At 44.6% G+C, this 17,629-nt stretch overlaps 1 protein-coding gene across 1 annotated transcript in view; it reads right to left on the reverse strand.

Annotated features, from left to right (window-relative positions):
* Positions 1–17,629, reverse strand: part of SRF (serum response factor) — a 77,608-nt gene that overhangs the window by 24,327 nt on the left and 35,652 nt on the right. The window contains exon 3 of the mRNA XM_056852910.1: positions 1,058–1,319. Within this exon, the coding sequence (XP_056708888.1) occupies positions 1,058–1,319 (262 nt within the window). The remainder of the gene's footprint in view (positions 1–1,057; positions 1,320–17,629) is intronic.

The following is a 17,629-nucleotide window of genomic DNA, read 5'->3' on the forward strand; positions in this document are numbered from 1 at the left end:
TTTGACAAATGGCTCGGACACCAAGGACGCTGTGGCTTCAGGTGCTCGGCTAATCCCATTCTGAATACTTTTGCTGTTATCACTAAATCATTTAAAAACTATGGAAAATAACCACACGGAGGGCTTCTTAAAATAGATCCCTGTCTATTATAACAGCAAGCCGACTCCAAAAGTCAACGTCCTCCTTTCCTTCCTCCGTGAGTTCAAACACCTAACAGAATACACATTCCCACCTCCACCTGCAAACTTTGCCCCACTGGCTATTCTCCCCCCCACCCAGGGGAAGAGCCTCAGGAGGCTCGTCCCTGCACAGGGTAAGAGGCTTCAGCCAAAACAAGCATCCCCCACCAACCTCCTGTGAGCAAGCGGAGAAGAGAGTGCTGGCTGACCTGTCAGAGACACAAACTGCCCTCCGGCTGTGGCTGGAAATCGGAAGACTGTCTGCTGTGCCTGCTGCAGCTGTCCAGGTGTGCCTGCCACCGCCACCTGGCCCTGCTGGCTGGAGAGAGCCAGTGAGTGTGGCTGTAACTGAGTGAGAGGAAAGGTAGGGGTCCCAGAAGGGAGTGGAGCACCTGCCGGTAAGGAGGGAGAAAAAAAGGCTTTAGAGGAGCCAGTTCTTTTTTTAACAAAAAAAACCCTCCTTCAAGCCCCTAGCTCATGCCAAGTTTCCTCCCACAGGCCCTTATCGGGAAGAAGGGGATGTAGCTCCATGTCCCAACTCTGAGCCCTACAATTCTCACAAACAGAGGTTTGGGGACACATCAAGACCCCTCTTTCCTCTCTCCAACCGAAGCCACAGGGCTGGCAGAAGGGCCAGCAACATGCAAGCTTCCAGGGAACTTCATGCACTCCAGGGATTTACCACTCACTGATCCTTACAGCCAATCCTACCCTCAGCCCTGCTCAGCTCTGAACTAATCACATTCAAGAGAATGTAGCTTCAAGCATTCCAATTCTGGCCCATCCCAAGCGATGAGAGGATCGAGGCATGCCCGTGGTATTGGAGGAATCCGCAGAGAGAATCTGGAAATGCCTTGGCTGGCAAGAGAGTACTGACCTGACATGAGCGTAAAGCCGGTGGGTATCTGCATTAGCCCTCCAGAAGTGACTGCGCTGGTTCCAGTGGTTTTCAGCACTGTCCCGTTGGCACTGGTGACCGCGTTGGGGCTGACGCTGGCAGACACTGGTGCTAGGTAGTTGGTGATGGGGAACGAGGGGCCGCTGCTAACCTGCATGGAAGTGGAGGTGGTGGGTGCCGTCTGGATGGTTGACGTCGTCCCTGGCAGGTTGGTGACCGTGAATGCAGGCTTCAACGTGTCCTGCAAAAGAAGGTCGAGTAAGAAGAGCCGCTCCAAATCCAGCCTACGCCCCCAAGCAGCCAACGCTGAGTTGCCATCATCCTATAGCATTCAAGGATCACAAGAGAATCAGGAGAGTTCAGTGGGTTTTTGAACCAAAGACAGAGATACAGTTTCTTATCAACATTTCAGACCAGCAGGGTCCAATGATAGGCATGGCCAACCTGTAAAGAGGAACAGGCAAAGGGCTCAGGCAGCAGAGGCCAAGTGAAGTGATCCCAGGCTTCTAGATCCCAATGGCAAGCAAGATTCGGAGCTCAACAGCTGGAGAAGTGACACACACCTGGAGCAGAGGGGATAACAGGCAGGCGAAGGGGCAATCTGAAGGTTCCCTACAGCCACAAGTTGCCCAAACTGAGGGAAAGCAGCAAGCCTTGTGGGTTTATATGAACAACGGCCTGTGAAAGACTCCCTCGGATCAGGAGATTCCCAGAATGAGGAAGGAGCTGGTCCAAGGTGTTTTTCTGTGTCCTAGTTTGAAATGCGTGCCACTCTCACCAGTGGGCATGTTGACACAGAAGCAGCTGTGTGTGTGTGTGTGTGTGTGTGTGTGTGTGTGTGTGTGTGTGTGACATCTGACAGCTTGATGGAAGCCACATGGAAATTAAAACATTAATGAAATTGAAGTAGCAACTGAAGTACCCACATGTTCCCAAGGAGCCCAGGAAGGGCACACAGAGGAGATACTGATAGTCTTTTGGTAGGTTACTGGTACTGTTATTTCTAGTGCATTTTATCCCATCCTTCTTCCAAGGAGCTCAGAGCAGCGTACAGGGTTTTCCTCTCCCATTTTACCTCACGACCTGTGACGAAGACTAGGCTGAGTGAGTGTGCGGCCGGTCCAAGGTCACCCCAGTTAGCTTTACGGCACAAAACATGGGGCTCTGAACTTGAGTCTCCCACATTCTAGTCCACCAACCTAACCACTACACTGGTTCTCATCCCAGCACAGCGTAGGACAGTCCTAATGGGGAATCTCACACCAACTCAACCATAGAAAATAATGACAGTACACCTGTCCCTTTTCCCCTAAGGTCCAGCTCAATTTCACACAGTGATATCCCTAAAATTCACAAATTGGGGGGGGGGGTTAAAGAAAAACTCTCAGTTCAGAAAAGAACCCTACACAAACAGCTCATTACAAGTCAAGGCCAAACACCTCCAAAATTCAGACTTTGTCCACCGCAATTCATATCTATCGCTGCCCAAGCCCCCTTCTTTCAGCCCCAAGCTACCTGGTGGGCTGAGTGTGGAGCAATGCGGCAGAATCACGCCAGGGACCTTTTCAGGCCCGCAAAGGCTGGCACCTCAAACCCCTCCTCAAGGCCCATTTCCTCCATGAAGATTTTAGCTCAATCCTTTAATCAGCATCTCCTACTGACATGGAGCTCAAGGGCACGTAACTGCATTTGCACATATTCTTTGCCAGTAATACTTGCCTTTCCAAATTGCCATCCCACTCCTCTGGCAAAATTTAGATTGTAAGGTCCTTGGGACAGGTGCCTGACTTTTTGTTCTGGGTTACACTACAAAATGGCATTTATACTGATGGCACTTCAGAAATGAGTGTGTTGTGCTTTCTGGCAGCCGAGCCTCCGACACTGACTGGTGGTACAAAGTGATGGCATGGAACACTCACAAACATTCTGCCTACACAGGCAACAAAGATGACAGGGTATCTGCAGTCAACTTTCCCAACTTCACTCAAAGATGGATTGAAACCTTACACAGATTTTGGGACAAGAGCAGACTAATGGGACAGGAAGAAGACTGGGAAGAGATCCCAGGAGGTTGGAAAGCTAAGTTGGCCAAAAACGGGGTGCAGAGTATGAAATGGGCTGAGGAACAAAAACTTCAATATGGTGCAGAAGGCAACAGCTTTAGGGAAAGGGCTGGGATAGATAAGAAGGCACTCTGAAAAACCACTCAGTATCGAAATTGGGGGGGGCCTCTATGCTATGGGGCAGGTAAAGAGGTTGAACTGCTTGAGAAGTTAGTCAAGAAACAAACATGGTTGAAGGCAGGGGGGCAAAGTAGAAAGTATGCTCAGAGGTAGGGACCTGAGGAAAGAATGCAGGACAGAGATAATTAAAAAGAAGAGTTGGTTTTTATATGCCAACTTTCTCTACCACTTAAGGAAGAATCAAACCAGCTTACAATCGCCTTCCCTTCCCCTCCCCACAACAGACACCCTGTGAGGTAGGTGGGGCTGAGAGAGCTCTAAGAGAGCTGTGACTAGCCCAAGGTCACCCAGCTGGCTTCATGTGGAGGAGTGGGAAAACCAATCCAATTCACCAGATTAGCATCCGTCATTCATGCGGAGGAGTGGGGAATCAAACCCAGTTCTCCAGATTAGAGTCCTCCACTCCAAACCACCGCTCTTAACCACTACACCATGCTGGAATAAAGTATTCTATAATGCTTAGCAACAGAAAGAGGGGCACACAATCAGCACCACAGAAGTGAATGTGCAAGGGACACTTGGACATATGAGGACTGTGGGTTAAGAAACCAAGGGGGCAGACAGTGGGGGCTGGTTTGGAAGCTAAACTCCAGGCTGCTGAACCAAGTACTGTTCTGAAAAGAAATTCTGCCCATCACAGTTGCTGCTTTCCCAAGGGCCAAGAAGCAGTGGGCTGAAGCCATGGCTGAATTTCATGTATTGATTTGAGCTAGTCAGAGAATATATATTTTTACATCAGGCTTTTGAGCAAGTCATTGTTATTTAACAGCCCGCCCCAGGAGAGCATAGCAAGAGTCAGCGAAAGTTCCACCAAGACAGCACGTGCCAAATCACTTGGCACCCTCCTCTTATGATGAGTTTAGGAAGGCTGGCTCTCCTCCACACCAGACCTTTGAAGCACAGGCCCCGTTTTAAAAGGTAAGGAGCATCAAATCTGTCACACAGCAGAGTCCTGTAAATCATGCACGTGCCCATTTAGTGCATGTGGAGGGGTTGTTTACAGCTGCCAAAGGGTGCAATAATAGTTGTTTCATTGTGATCAGACTGAAGCCGTTTACAAATTGCAGTGCAGCCACATACAATCCTCGTATAGCATACACTTGATTTTCCTTTATACGTGCACTGAATAATTCTCATGTTATTTTCAACTCATTTACAGCTGCACGTGCAATTAAAACCACACATTTGAAACCCAGGTACTCATCCCAGGTTTCATTTGTAAAGTGAATGCACATTGGCTCTTTCTTGCAAAGAGGTATATGCACATACATGCAGAATGTATGGACGCTCGCTGTAATATGTGAACAGGGCTTCAGTAAACTGCTGTTATTGGGTCTAGCAAAGTTTTTGTTTAAATTGACAAAACAGGGGCTCTGCCTTGTAAAAGCATTTGAACTAGCATAACCCATCCTTATCAATCACATGCACGGAAAGAAATCCGAGCAAAGATAACTGCTGCACGTGGGAGAGAGAGAGAAGGGGACAGATTTGAAGAGTATATTAGAACAGTTCTTAGGAAACAATCTACCATCAAAGGGATTTCACTACTATCCAACACACTCAAAAGAAACATCAGAGAAGTTTCCGTTGTCAGGTATGTCTCTACGCTTTTCTTCCACATCAGAAAGGCACCATTCAGCACTGGGTAGAGTTCAGCTTCCTACAAATCTGTGTTTAAAGCAAGCTTCTAAATCACAAGAGCAAACTTTCATATTTTTGCTTAATCTGGATTTATATAAATCACACAATTCAGCTTTCCTCGAAAGGAATCCTGATTTTATTTTTTACAGAGTATTACACAAATCTGCTCATAGTGGAGACAGTTGCCTCCACTGTTTCTTCCAAATCATCCATCTTTCAAACAGTGAATTAAGATTTCCCCTGATACATACTGGCATAGGAAAAGGTGGACACTCTCCCCAGCTGTGGAACGTCTCTATTGTATTGGGGGGGGGTGTGGGGGGGTATCTTTGCATCTGAAGAGGAAAATACATCTAAAAATGCACACGGTTTCCTTCTACAAAGGCAAAATCACTACAGCTAACTTCCCAGCCATCTAGAATTGGATTAAGGAGGGAGGAGACCCGCAAATTTAGTCACAGTAATAACCAAAATGAGCATCCTCCCAAAGTATGAAAGGGACATGACTCTGCCCTGACTTAGGGAAGAAGGCAGGAGATCTGTCCCTGCAGTTGCACTTATCCGGACTGCTTGGGACCAGAAGTGATCTGTATTTCGTATCTTTCCATATTTTGGAATATTTGCATATACATCATGAGATATCTTGGGTATGGGACCCATGTCTAAACACAAAACTTATTTGTGTTTTATGTACACTTTATGGACAAAGCCTGAATGTAATTTTAAACAGTATTTTAAAATAATTTTGTGTACATTGAACCATTAGAAAACAAACTGGTGTGCTGCTGAGGGTCTGTGAGTAATGCCTGCAATGCTGGCACAAAAAGTCTGGTTTTTGAATCAGTCCGGATATCGGATCTCCAGATAAGGGATACTCACCCTGTTATCTCCAAAACTCAGCATGACAGTAGAGGCAGGATTCTACCCCTGCCCTGAAAACAAGGATCAGTGGTGAGCACAAATTTTGCCTGGCTACCAAGCCAAGCCCTTGCGTGGGCTCTGATGTAGCATGGCTCTTGAGCCCCAATACATCTCTTTTTACTAAGCACAAGAGGTTCCAAGACCCGCTAATAAAAAGGCAAACGCTCAACCTATTTGGGCGGCGGCGGGGGGGGGGGGTTTGCAACAATCAGGAACTTTGTTTTAACATCAAAGCTTTCTGGAGTGGGCAGGGAGGGAGAGATAAACCGGACCACCTTCTATGATTGCGAAGCACCTGCTATTAGCAAAGGCTGCTGCCAAAATTAGAACGTTCAGAATACAAACGGTGCCAAAAATACAAGGTGAAAATCAGAAATGCATTGTCAACATCCTTGTGATGGTCTGGCCGGCCATGCAAACCATCCAGAGCCAACAGTGGGAGAGAACATTCCCCAGGGCTACAGAATACCATCAGAATACACCCCCACTCTAATACCTTTGGGCAGGAGGAAGGAAGGACAGGTGGGATCTCCTGTTGCTTCCTCCTATAGGGAACAGGAATCAGCAGCCACATAGAGAATACAGTTTACTGGAGTCACTGGAAAAGACAATCATGCTAGGAAAAGTTGAAGGCAGCAGGAAAAGAGGAAGATCCAGCAAGAGATGGATTGATCGATGGATCAATTTGCAAGATCTGAGCAAGGCTGTTAAGGATAGGATGTTTGGGAGGACACTGATTCATAGGGTCACCATGAGTCGGAAGTGACTTGACGGCACTTAACACACACTCACTCCATGGCTTGCGGAGAGCTGTATTTGCGACTGCTATCAACCAAAAGAGCCACATCCTTACTGTATGCCCTCTGCATCACCCCACCAAACACACATACAATAATGTAAGATACAGCCAGCAGTATTAAACATATCACTATAACCACTTTGACCCAAGAGGAAAGGCAAGATAGAAATGTTTTAATAAAACATAAACAGATCTTTTACATTACCAGACTACTTCTGGGAGGCAACGTGTGGCTGCCTCTTCCTACCACCATTGAACCGTAGCCAGCCCGCATGCATCTTCAGCAAGGGGAACGGCTCCCTTCTCTGCCTTCCTGCTCTCTCCACCGCATGAGGCACAGCAGCTCAGGCAGGCTCACAGCTCACCCTTCTGCCAGTCTCTGTGGTGGTGGCTGTCTGAAGGTGGGAGCCACCTGGGAGCCGCAAGCCTTACAGGGCAGATTCAGACACAACATACCGTATTTTTCGCTCCACAAGACGCACTTTTTTCCTCCTCAAAAGTGAGGGGAAATGTCTGTGCGTCTTATGAAGTGAATGCCGGCTGGGCGCGTGCGCTGTCCCGACGCGCACGCGCCCAGCCGGCTCTGTGCGGCCCCACCCGCCTCCCAGCTGGCCGGCGGGGCACGCCGGCTCGCGCCGTCCCGACGCGCACGCACCCAGCCGGCATTCACTCCATAAGACAAGTTTTTAGAGGAGGAAAACAAGATTTTTTCTTGTTTTCCTCCTCTAAAAACTAGGTGCGTCTTATGGTCAGGTGCGTCCTATGGAGCGAAAAATACGGTATATGACATGCACAAATGGATACTCCCTTTGGGTGCTGCAACTCTTGAACATACGCAAGCCCATTGCAAAGGCCTCAGGCACAATCTTTATCATTGCATAGTAGCAAAACGCCCATCAGCCCTGCAAGATAGGATAAGGTAAGAAAGCGACTGGCCCAAGGGCATCCAATGAATGTTGAGGCAAAGTGGGAACTTGAACCCGACTCTCCCAGATCCTAGCCTAATTCTCTAATCACACCACCATGCTGGCATGATGGGAAGACTTCACCTTCGCTACAACAATGTCCCCCAGGAGCAGCTCCTTACATTCTTCCACCACATGAGTGGGTGCTAGGCCTGCTCCCTGACTTTGCCACTGAGAACCAAACTTGCTGCTATCTGCAAAACCCATCCAGGTTTGGTTTCTTGGTCACATTAGAATGCTGAGACGGACTTTAGTTTTTATAAAAGCCCAGTAGGTCTTACATCCAGCTAAACGTTACTTAGCTACATGAGTTGCCCGGCCACTCGGTCCCTAGGTTCACCAAGCTGCTCAGTACGGTCTAGTCAGGAAAAGGTTAATGAGCTTATGTTGTCAGAGCTCTGACCACCCCCATGCAGACTGGAAAGGCCGGCCCTCCCATGTGCTTCTCCAGGCTCCTGACCTGACAGTCTGCCAGAAACAAGGAATTCACAGCTCCGCTAACATCTAAAAAAGGAAAGGCAGCCCATTTTGGACAGAGACAACCAATCCAGAGCACCCTTCCCAGCTCTGTCAGGGGAGGGGGAAGAAGGGGAGGACTGGGCAGCAGACGCCTGCCCCTGATTCCTCTCCAGCCCTGGCACTGATATCTGTGTAGATGGAATTAGGATGAGCATGTGATAATGGTGCATAGTCGGGGAAATTAACTTTCCATTATCTCAGCTGCAGACTCCTTTCTGCTAAAGAAGACGGAGAGTCTGCTACCCACCACCAACACACTGCTCATTAGAACAGGGGGGCAACTGCCTGTTCCAAAGGAAGGACAAGAACAGGCTGTTATTCTGTACACATACACACTTCAGACACAGTGGTTAGGGAAAATCAGGGACCCTAGAAGTGGTTGGGCATGGGAAGAGCAGTCAAGTTGCAGCCAACTCATGGCGACCCCCTAGGGTTTTCAAGACAGGAGACAAGCAGAGGCAGTTTGCCATTGCCTGCCTCTGCACAGCAACTCTGGACTTCCTCGGTGGTCTCCCATCTAAGTTCTAACCAGGGCCGACACTGGGTCCTTTGCCAACTCTACCAGAAGGGCAAACAAGGCTCCTGTTCTCAAAGAACCAACTACTGTATAGTGCAAGTCTGTGAACAGCTATTCTGTGGTGAGTAAGAATCATCTCTAGGTGATCAGGCACAAATTTACCAAATTGGGGTGGGCTTCCTTCCTTTAAGGACTTACAGGGTTAACAAATGAAGACAAGGAAGACAGTGAAAATTTTTGGCCACTACTAATTTTTGTAGATTTGTTTATCAGGAAGGTGAGGTATGCCTTCACAGACAGTTTTAATTGCTTATCTGGAGTGGTACTCATTAGCTGACTGCAGTTACGGCTGGACCACCTACACATGTGAAACTGACACAATCCATCTCTGCAGGCTACTGTCTCATCACTTCCAAGTTCCCACAAGAGAGAAGCGATAAAGTAACAGTCCATGATACCATATCACATAGTGACCAAGAGCCACTGAGAATGAGACAGCAAAAGGTAGATAGCAACTGCTATCCCCATAAAGAGCAGGGTGACTGTATGTCTCCCATCAAGGAACGGGTTTGAGTTGCAGCTTCTTGTACCTATCCCCATAGGCTGCACTACTGCAGAGGAAAGAATGTGTAACTATCCACAGTCAAGACTCAAGCACCTGAACCAAGAACCTTGTGGGCTAAGACTTAGCCTAGAGCAGGGGTGTCAAACATAAGGCTCGTGGGCCAGATCCGCCCCCTTGTGAGCTCTTATCCGGCCCATGAGCTAGCTAAGGCAGCCACCCTCACCCACCTACTCTCCAACTGGGCTGGCGTGGCATGGCCCGGCCCAACCAAGTGACATTTATATCATATCCAGCCCTCGAATCAATTGAGTTTGACACCCCTGGCCTAGAGGGACTGTTTGAGCTCAGGCTTTAGCGCCCTCTTCAGGCTCAGAAAGGGACAGCAGTTTGCAACATCAGCCTCTGTGGTTGGCCAGAGGTATGAAGCCTTTGGATTTTTTTTTTCTACATTGGATTGTTATTATTACCCCTCCCCCTCATATTTATGTTGGGGTTAGGATTAGCAGGGCATGGTACAAAGGCCAGGAACCCGGCCGCAGCAGCAATACTTTCTCCTTCCCTGGTTGTGTTGTTACTGTGTGTAGTATTTCTATATTCTTTTATTTAATTAAATATTTTATACGTACCTTATTTTAAATACTGTTCTAATGTTTTAAAATAATTACTGTTTTAGTGTTCGCCACCTTGGGGACCCCTATGCGGGTAGAAAGGTGGCACAGGAATGTTTTAAATTAAAAAAAAAAACCACTCCATATCAGGCTCTAATAAAGTAACCTCAGAAAGAGAACGCATGCTCCAGATCTGGACTGGGGCTACGTCCGCTCACATCTCCATGCCACTTTACAGGAAAGAAGCAGGTACACAACTGGACATCCACAAATCCATCTGCCAGCAGCAAGTGCTTTGGTCCCTCTGGCAAGCTAAGGGTGCAAGGCGTTGCAAATATTTTTGGAGGAGTCTTGTGCAAATTGCCCCATCTGTACAGGTCTGAACAGGAGGTAAAAACATCCACGGTGTCAGATGCCTTTCCTCACCACTTTTTGCACCACACAGCAAGGAAGATCCAGGATGCCCATTTTAATAGCACGGTCCCATTATCCTCTTCAGTGACCATCATGTGACACTTTGAACATTTAATGTGGCGCATTTATTAATTTAGTGAATGTATATCCCAACCCTCCAGAGACCTGGCTTAAGAGACTCTGTTTTTGCTTCAAGAGACTGACACAGCCACCCCTCTGGAATTCATCTCCTTTAAGTCTGCCTTGCTTCTGGCTCGTATGTTTTGTTTCAGGGTCTATTCACATAATAGTCTTTTTTTTCTCATTTAGAATTGTCCCAAAATGAATAGATCTGCTTGTGTTCACACACAGCTATACACCCCACAATACAGGGACTGTAACCAGAGAGACTGCACACATGTTTCTGCTTGAAGGGCCTTTAAAAAAAATCTTGCTCATTTATGCAAAGACAAAGCTGTTCTTGTGCAAAACCCCAAAACTCTCCCCACACAAAAAAGAGGCTGGAGGGGAGATTGGGGAAGGTAGAAAAGGACAGAAGGACCAAAATGTAAAAAAAAGGGGGGAAGGGGAGGAGAAAAGGATGAGCAAAGTAAGAAAAACCAAACCACCCAAGAGCACTGCAACTACTCACATTAGAAAAGGCAGCTCAATGTTGCCTTTACAGTGAATTAAGAGATAAACTCCCCCCTCCCCCACAGACACACACAAAGAAGAAAGGGGAAGCTGAGATATGCAGCGCCTGTGAATACAGAAACTAATGCTGGTGGATCATGTGGGAAAGTGCTGGTGCATTTGGGGCTATTTAGTGCATGGCACACTTCAGTAGTCCATTATGTTCAGCCCCAAAGTTGTACAGGGGAGCCAAACTTGGAAAAGACACCAATTGATTGGAGACAGATAGATTTAACAAAACTCCACAATGTATTCTCTTTCAAAATATACAACCAGGTATATCGCAGGAGGAACAAAGTTGGAAAATGACTGGGAAAGCTGGAGAGAAGTTTTACCAACACACGAGCAAAGCCTTAATTTTTATTTAAAAGCAGGTGTGAAATTAAGTGATGTAGCCTTTCAAAAAAGTACATTGGATTTTCTCATAATCTTGTCCCTCTCCTGGCACTCTGCTGATCCCTAAACTCCTATACCCCTTAGTTGGTGGGACAAGACCCCTTTCCTTAGACCCCCAGGAAATTTTATTTATATATTATATTTATATGCTCGGTGGGTCCTCCAGTACAAATGGTTGGCCAGTGTGTGAAACAGGATGTTGAATTACATGGACCACTGGTCTGAGCCAACAGGGCTCTTCTTACTTTCCATGGGACAAAAAGCAGAAAACATGGAGTCCTTCCACTCTAGGCACTGACCAGATCTGCTTAGCTTAGCAGGCTTTCAAGACCATTTCCCAAGTTCACAAGATGTATTCCAAACCACTGAAGAATGAGAATACATCTGCTACTATCTGGACTTCATATGGCCAGCACACAACACATTAGACAGAGGCTCAGGAAGGTAATGTGTTATAACCATATTACAAAAGGCACATTTAAAATTCTGAGTACGAGGGCAGTTGAATGCATTTTATCAATTCCTTGTATGAAACTGCAAGATACAGCAGAAGACAAGAGGAATACAAGCACACATGTAGGCAACTGTCACATGTTATGCTTTTCTGTTGAGAAACACTATTTTTAATGAGTGGAATGGCCCTAAGTCTCTCACAGCAGAGTTTTCTCTCCCCCAAATATGTTGTCAGTGCCTCAGCTCTATTCTCCCCTTCCAAGAGACCTTTATTACAGATTCCTCTCTTCAACACACTCACTTCATTGGCTCTCTTCACTATCTACAGCTAAAATGTAAATACAAGGAGCATTTGAAGCCCACCCAAAGAACTGACACAACAATGCAGTACATAGGCTTACAGAGAACTGCAATGGTATGCAATTCTTCATGCATAAGGATATGCACCTTTACCCATGCCACATACATCAACAAATGTTTAGCAGCCGCCACATGGGGGCTACAATCTTTAAATGGCTCCCAAGCAACACAACTCTAGAGGGTGTCATTCTCACTGGATTAACCCAGAAGCCACATGTCTGGGCAACTCAGAAACATCAGCTAAAGCTGCCAAGTTTTACTATAATGCCCTGATGTGAAACAGGAAGCTGGGACAAAAATCAGTCAAATCCCCAGGCAGTTAATCAAAAGGGGAAGATGCAGACAATACTCCAAGGGGAAGTGGGTGAAGGAAGAAGAAGCTGGGTTTGGGAGCTCTGATCCCTTTACGCTGCAGCTGCTACAGTTAGAATAGTGAACCATGCCTACAAATCAGCAGTCATAACACCCTATCCTATCTCCCAAGTCATGTGTCTTACTATGGAAGCTATTTAGTAACTCCACCATGTAAACAATAATAATAAAAAAATAGTTGACACAAGGATATGCACATTCAGTAAAGGTTGCGCAGAGAGCAGGTACTAGGAGACAGCAAGAGAAATGGCCGAGCAGAAGAACAGGGACAGAACAGGCCAGCACCAGACGGCAACCCAGAGCCTTAAGAGAAGGGTCCCCCCCACACACCTGCCATTGGACATTCCAGTCGCTTGCCTCAAGAGAGCCTTTGCAGCTGTTCCATTTGTCAGGGAATGAGTGGCACATGAAGAGACCCAGGCAGCCAGCAGCTTTGCATGCCTGGGGGAGGGGGAGCAACTTCACAGGCAAGAACTACTCCATTCAGATCCAGTGACATCGTCTCAATCATGCATGCAAAAAGCCCTAAAGGAACAGTTTCCTATGAATCAGCAACCTCATAGCCTCAGCACTCTTTCCACACATGGACTGTTGTCTTTTGGATGCAGAGTCCCAGTTCTGAACCTGAAGTGCGCTGGATCAGTAATACTTCACCCTGGACTTATATCTGGGATTGTATAGAGGCCGTGAAGTTCATTTCACCCAGAGGCATGGGGGGGCTCAAAATCCAGATTTCTGCCCACAGGGCCAATCAACTATGCGTTCGCCACTGCTAGAGCCACACTTGGTAAAAGGTCTCTGGGGGCACAGGCCTTCAGCACTGCCAGTGAAGCAAATCAGCAGAATACAGACAGGAAGTATAACACAGTTTTTACGCAGCAGCAACCTGGCCATTAGGAAACATGTCTAACCTTGAGCTAAGGCATGGACAATTTTTGAACAGTTTAAGATGACATACAGAAATCCTTAACACTCTTTAGCTACCCTCTCCCCCTAGAGCCCGGGAGTGGATTACAGACTCCTCTTGTAAAAGCATAATAGCTTGCATCCAACAACGTGTGCATAGAAGATGCATGAAATTTTCCTGTTGGGCCTTTCTGTTCCTGAAGCTGCTGCTGTGACATTCTGCACCAACTGGAGTTTTTGAATTGATTTTGAGGGGAGACCAACATACAATTCATTACTGGAGTCTAGTCTCGATGTCACCGTGGCATGGATCCAGGTGGCCAGATCAGTCGTATCGAGGTAAGGGGCCATTTTACAAGCGAGGCTGAGTTGGAAGAAAGCCTTTTTTGCAACTGCATTAACTTGTTTCTCCAGCAATAATGTTGGGTTCAGTATAACAGAAGCTCTTAACTGAGTCAGAAAGAGTCAGATGAACCCCGCTGAAAGTGGGGAGCATAATGTCCTTCAAGATCTTCGCCTTCCCATGTGGAAAAAGCCTTTGATATGGTCTCATGGGACTTTATGGAAAAAACATTGGAAAAATTAAATTTTGGAGACCGTTTTTTGAAAGGTATATCGGCTATTTACACATCCCAACAAGCGAAAATTTTGGTGAATGAATCAATGTCGGAAAATTGTCAAATTAAGAAAGGAACTAGACAAGGTTGTCCTTTGTCTCCGTTATTATTTTTGTTGGTGTTGGAAACATTATGTTGTAAACTAAGGAGCATGGAGGACATTCGCGGTTTAAAAATTAAAAAACATGAATTTAAGTTGAGAGCATTCGCGGATGACCTCCTGTTAATTCTAGAAAACCCAACACAATCAATGAAGATACTACAAGAAACTCTGGACGACTTTGGGGAGATATCGGGATTTAAAGTTAATCAAGAAAAAACAAAGACAATATTCAAGAATTTACCAGAAATAGAGCAACAGGAATTCATCTCGTTTACAGGATGGGAGAAGGCCAACAAAGTTAAATATTTGGGAATCTGGATCTCAGCGAAGAACAAAGAATTGTTAATTAACAACTACTTTAAACTATGGGGTAAAATAAAAACTGATATGATCATTTGGTCAAATAAAAAGTTGTCACTACTGGGACGTATTTCAATAATTCAAATGAATGTGCTACCAAGGATGCTCTTCTTATTCCAAAACTTGCCTATAATATCACATGTTAAATACTTTGATATTTGGAGGAAGGACATTTTAAACTTCATCTGGCAAGGGAAAAAACCGAGGATTGCTTATAAATATTTGGTGGACCTTAAAGTCAGAGGAGGTTTAGCATTACCAAATTTTCAACTTTACGCTGAAGCGGTAGCCTTAACATGGCTAAAAGACTGGATAACCTTATCAAATACACGTTTACTGGAGCTTGAAGGCTTTAATAATATTAGTGGATGGCATGGCTATTTATGGTATGACAAAATCAAGATACAAGCATCATTTAGGAATCACATAATCAGGTCCTCTTTATTGCGTATTTGGATGAAATATAAACATATTTTGGAACCAGCAACACCGATGTGGATTTCACCGCAAAAAATGTTAACACTACGTCCACTTAGACCGGACAAATTTATAATCTACCAGGAATTAATTAAATGGGAGGGGAAAAAATGTTCATTAAAGGAATTTCAATTTTTTAAAGAGGATCTACAATGGTTGCAATACTGTCAGATTAAATCAGTTTTTGTACAAGATATGAAAAATGGATTTTCTAAAGAAAAGTCCCCTTTCCACAAGATGTTATTAGATAACAATTTGAAACTGATCTCGAAAATGTATAATCTACTTTTAACAATATATTGTGAGCAGGAGACAATTAAACCAACTATGATCGACTGGGCTCAAAACATGGGACATGATATTGCTTTAAATAAATGGGAAAGACTATGGTCAAAAGATTTGAAAGGAATAAATGCGCAATCAATTCGAGAAAACATTTATAAAATGATGTATAGATGGCATTTAACACCTAAGAAGATTGCAAAGATATATAAAGTGACATCCCCTAAGTGTTGGAAATGTAATAAGGAAATTGGTTCCTTCTATCATATGTGGTGGACTTGTGATAAAGCTAAAGATTTTTGGGATATGATCTACAATGAATTGAGATTAATAGTACAAAAAAATATACCCAAAACACCAGAAATGATGCTATTAAGTATGATACCTGACGATTTGCTAATACAAAGAACTTTTTTGATCTATGCTACAACAGCTGCGAGACTGCTTTATGCAGCAAAATGGAAAGGGGCAGAAATTCCCGAGAAAAAAGACTGGGTTGGGAAAATGTTTGAACTGGTGGAAATGGCAAAACTTACAGCCATTTTAATGAAAAAGACAATGTTCGATTTTTAGGGGAATGGGAGGATTGGATGAAATATTGTGAATATGAATTAAAACTGGGGAAAATGGAAGAATACTTATTAATCTGATCTAGAGGACACAATTAATATTAAGAGCTATAATCATTTATATTAATAGAAGATGTTTTATGAAAGTTAAATGAATTTATGATAGTTAAGATCAGACCAATTACGATGGGATGAATACTTTATTAAGAGGCGGAGAGAGGCGATGGGGAAGTCATAAATTTTCCGTTAATTGTTTTTTTTTTGTTATGAATTTAAGAAACCATAACAACATAGAGTTAGAATTTTGAACTTCATATTGCCTTTATTGTTGTTTACTATCATGGAAAATTTGTATTATAAAAACCAATAAAATTATTATAAAAAAAAAAAGATCTTCGCCTTCCCAGCCAGCATAACTTCTGTCTTTCCACGGTTTAGATTCAATTTGTTCATTCTTAGCCATTTAAGAAGAATAAGAAGAGTTGGTTTTTATATGCCGACTTTCTCTACCACTTAAATCTTGAGTGGTGGACAGCCTGAGGAATTTCAACAGCCCTTTATCAATCCCCTCAGCCCCCAACTGATTAACCAACGTCTCCCATTTGATTTCTTCCTTCTGTTATCCATTTTGTAATTAGCATTTCATTGATGTTTGCAAATCAGCGTTTGGGAGAGAACTAACAGCTAAAGCAACAGTTTGGTTTAAGATAAAATGCATCAGAAAGAGAATCTTTGTACACTCTTTTTGTTAAAATTCAATTAATACTTCAGAGAAATGTACTCTGCCTAGCAGGAGGTAGAAAACAAAAATCGTTGCATACTGTCATTCTGAAAATGTCTGTGAATACAGAAAAGCACATTTTCTACAATGATCCTTGCAGAGGTATCATGGGCTGTTTTGCTTACATCCACACGAACACAACAAGTTGTTGAAGAAGTGAAATGATTTAAAAATTCATGCTCACACACTCCACCTCCTGGGGCTCATAAAGGATTCAACAGTGAACAGCCCAATAGGTCTCCCCCTTGTTTTTTAGTATGGTAACTTTGCCTGGCTCAAAGTCAATATTTATATCCCCAGAGAGTTAGATGAGGGGTGGAGTATTTGAAGCAGCAAGGTCACATTATATGAAGAACAAGTAAATATCTGGACCATAAAAGGGATGGCAGTAATTGCTAAAGAGAGGCAAAAATTGAATAGCAGAGTGGGAAAGACAGGGGAACCAGGCCACAATTCGTTAACATTTCATAGCCTCTAAGGTCTTGAACTGAAATAGCCAGATGTGTTTTTTTTTTTAATGTGTATTTCATGTTTGGCAAAAAAAAAAACTCAGCTGAATCCATAAACTGAAGAACAGGAGGCTGAGTTATAGTAAAGCACCATTTGCTGGAGCATCCCCATTTTTGGCCAGCCTATCAAATGTAAAATTTAAAAGAACATTACAAGTTTTGCACACTGGTGGGGCCTCTCCCTTGAGCCTTGGGACACAAATGACAACTTCTTCCCTCCAATCCTGAATCGATGCACAAGCTCATGGCTGTAGCCCAGGTCTGCATTCACCAAAGCAATTGTATGTAGAGGATGAACATTCTGCAAGGGCTAAACACAAGCCGAGCAAGCCATTCACTACATCTGGCCAGTAGTGCAAATTCCTCCCAGACGTTCTAGCAGGAAAGAGAAACTCTTCCAGAGCATAAAGGAACTTCTCCCAAGCATCTATAAGCAAACGGAAGAAATGGAGCCTATTTGGGGGACACAGAAAAGATGAATATAGATAAAGCCCAAGAATGG

Source organism: Euleptes europaea, chromosome 7 (genome assembly GCF_029931775.1).
Source record: "Euleptes europaea isolate rEulEur1 chromosome 7, rEulEur1.hap1, whole genome shotgun sequence".
NCBI lineage: Eukaryota > Metazoa > Chordata > Lepidosauria > Squamata > Sphaerodactylidae > Euleptes > Euleptes europaea.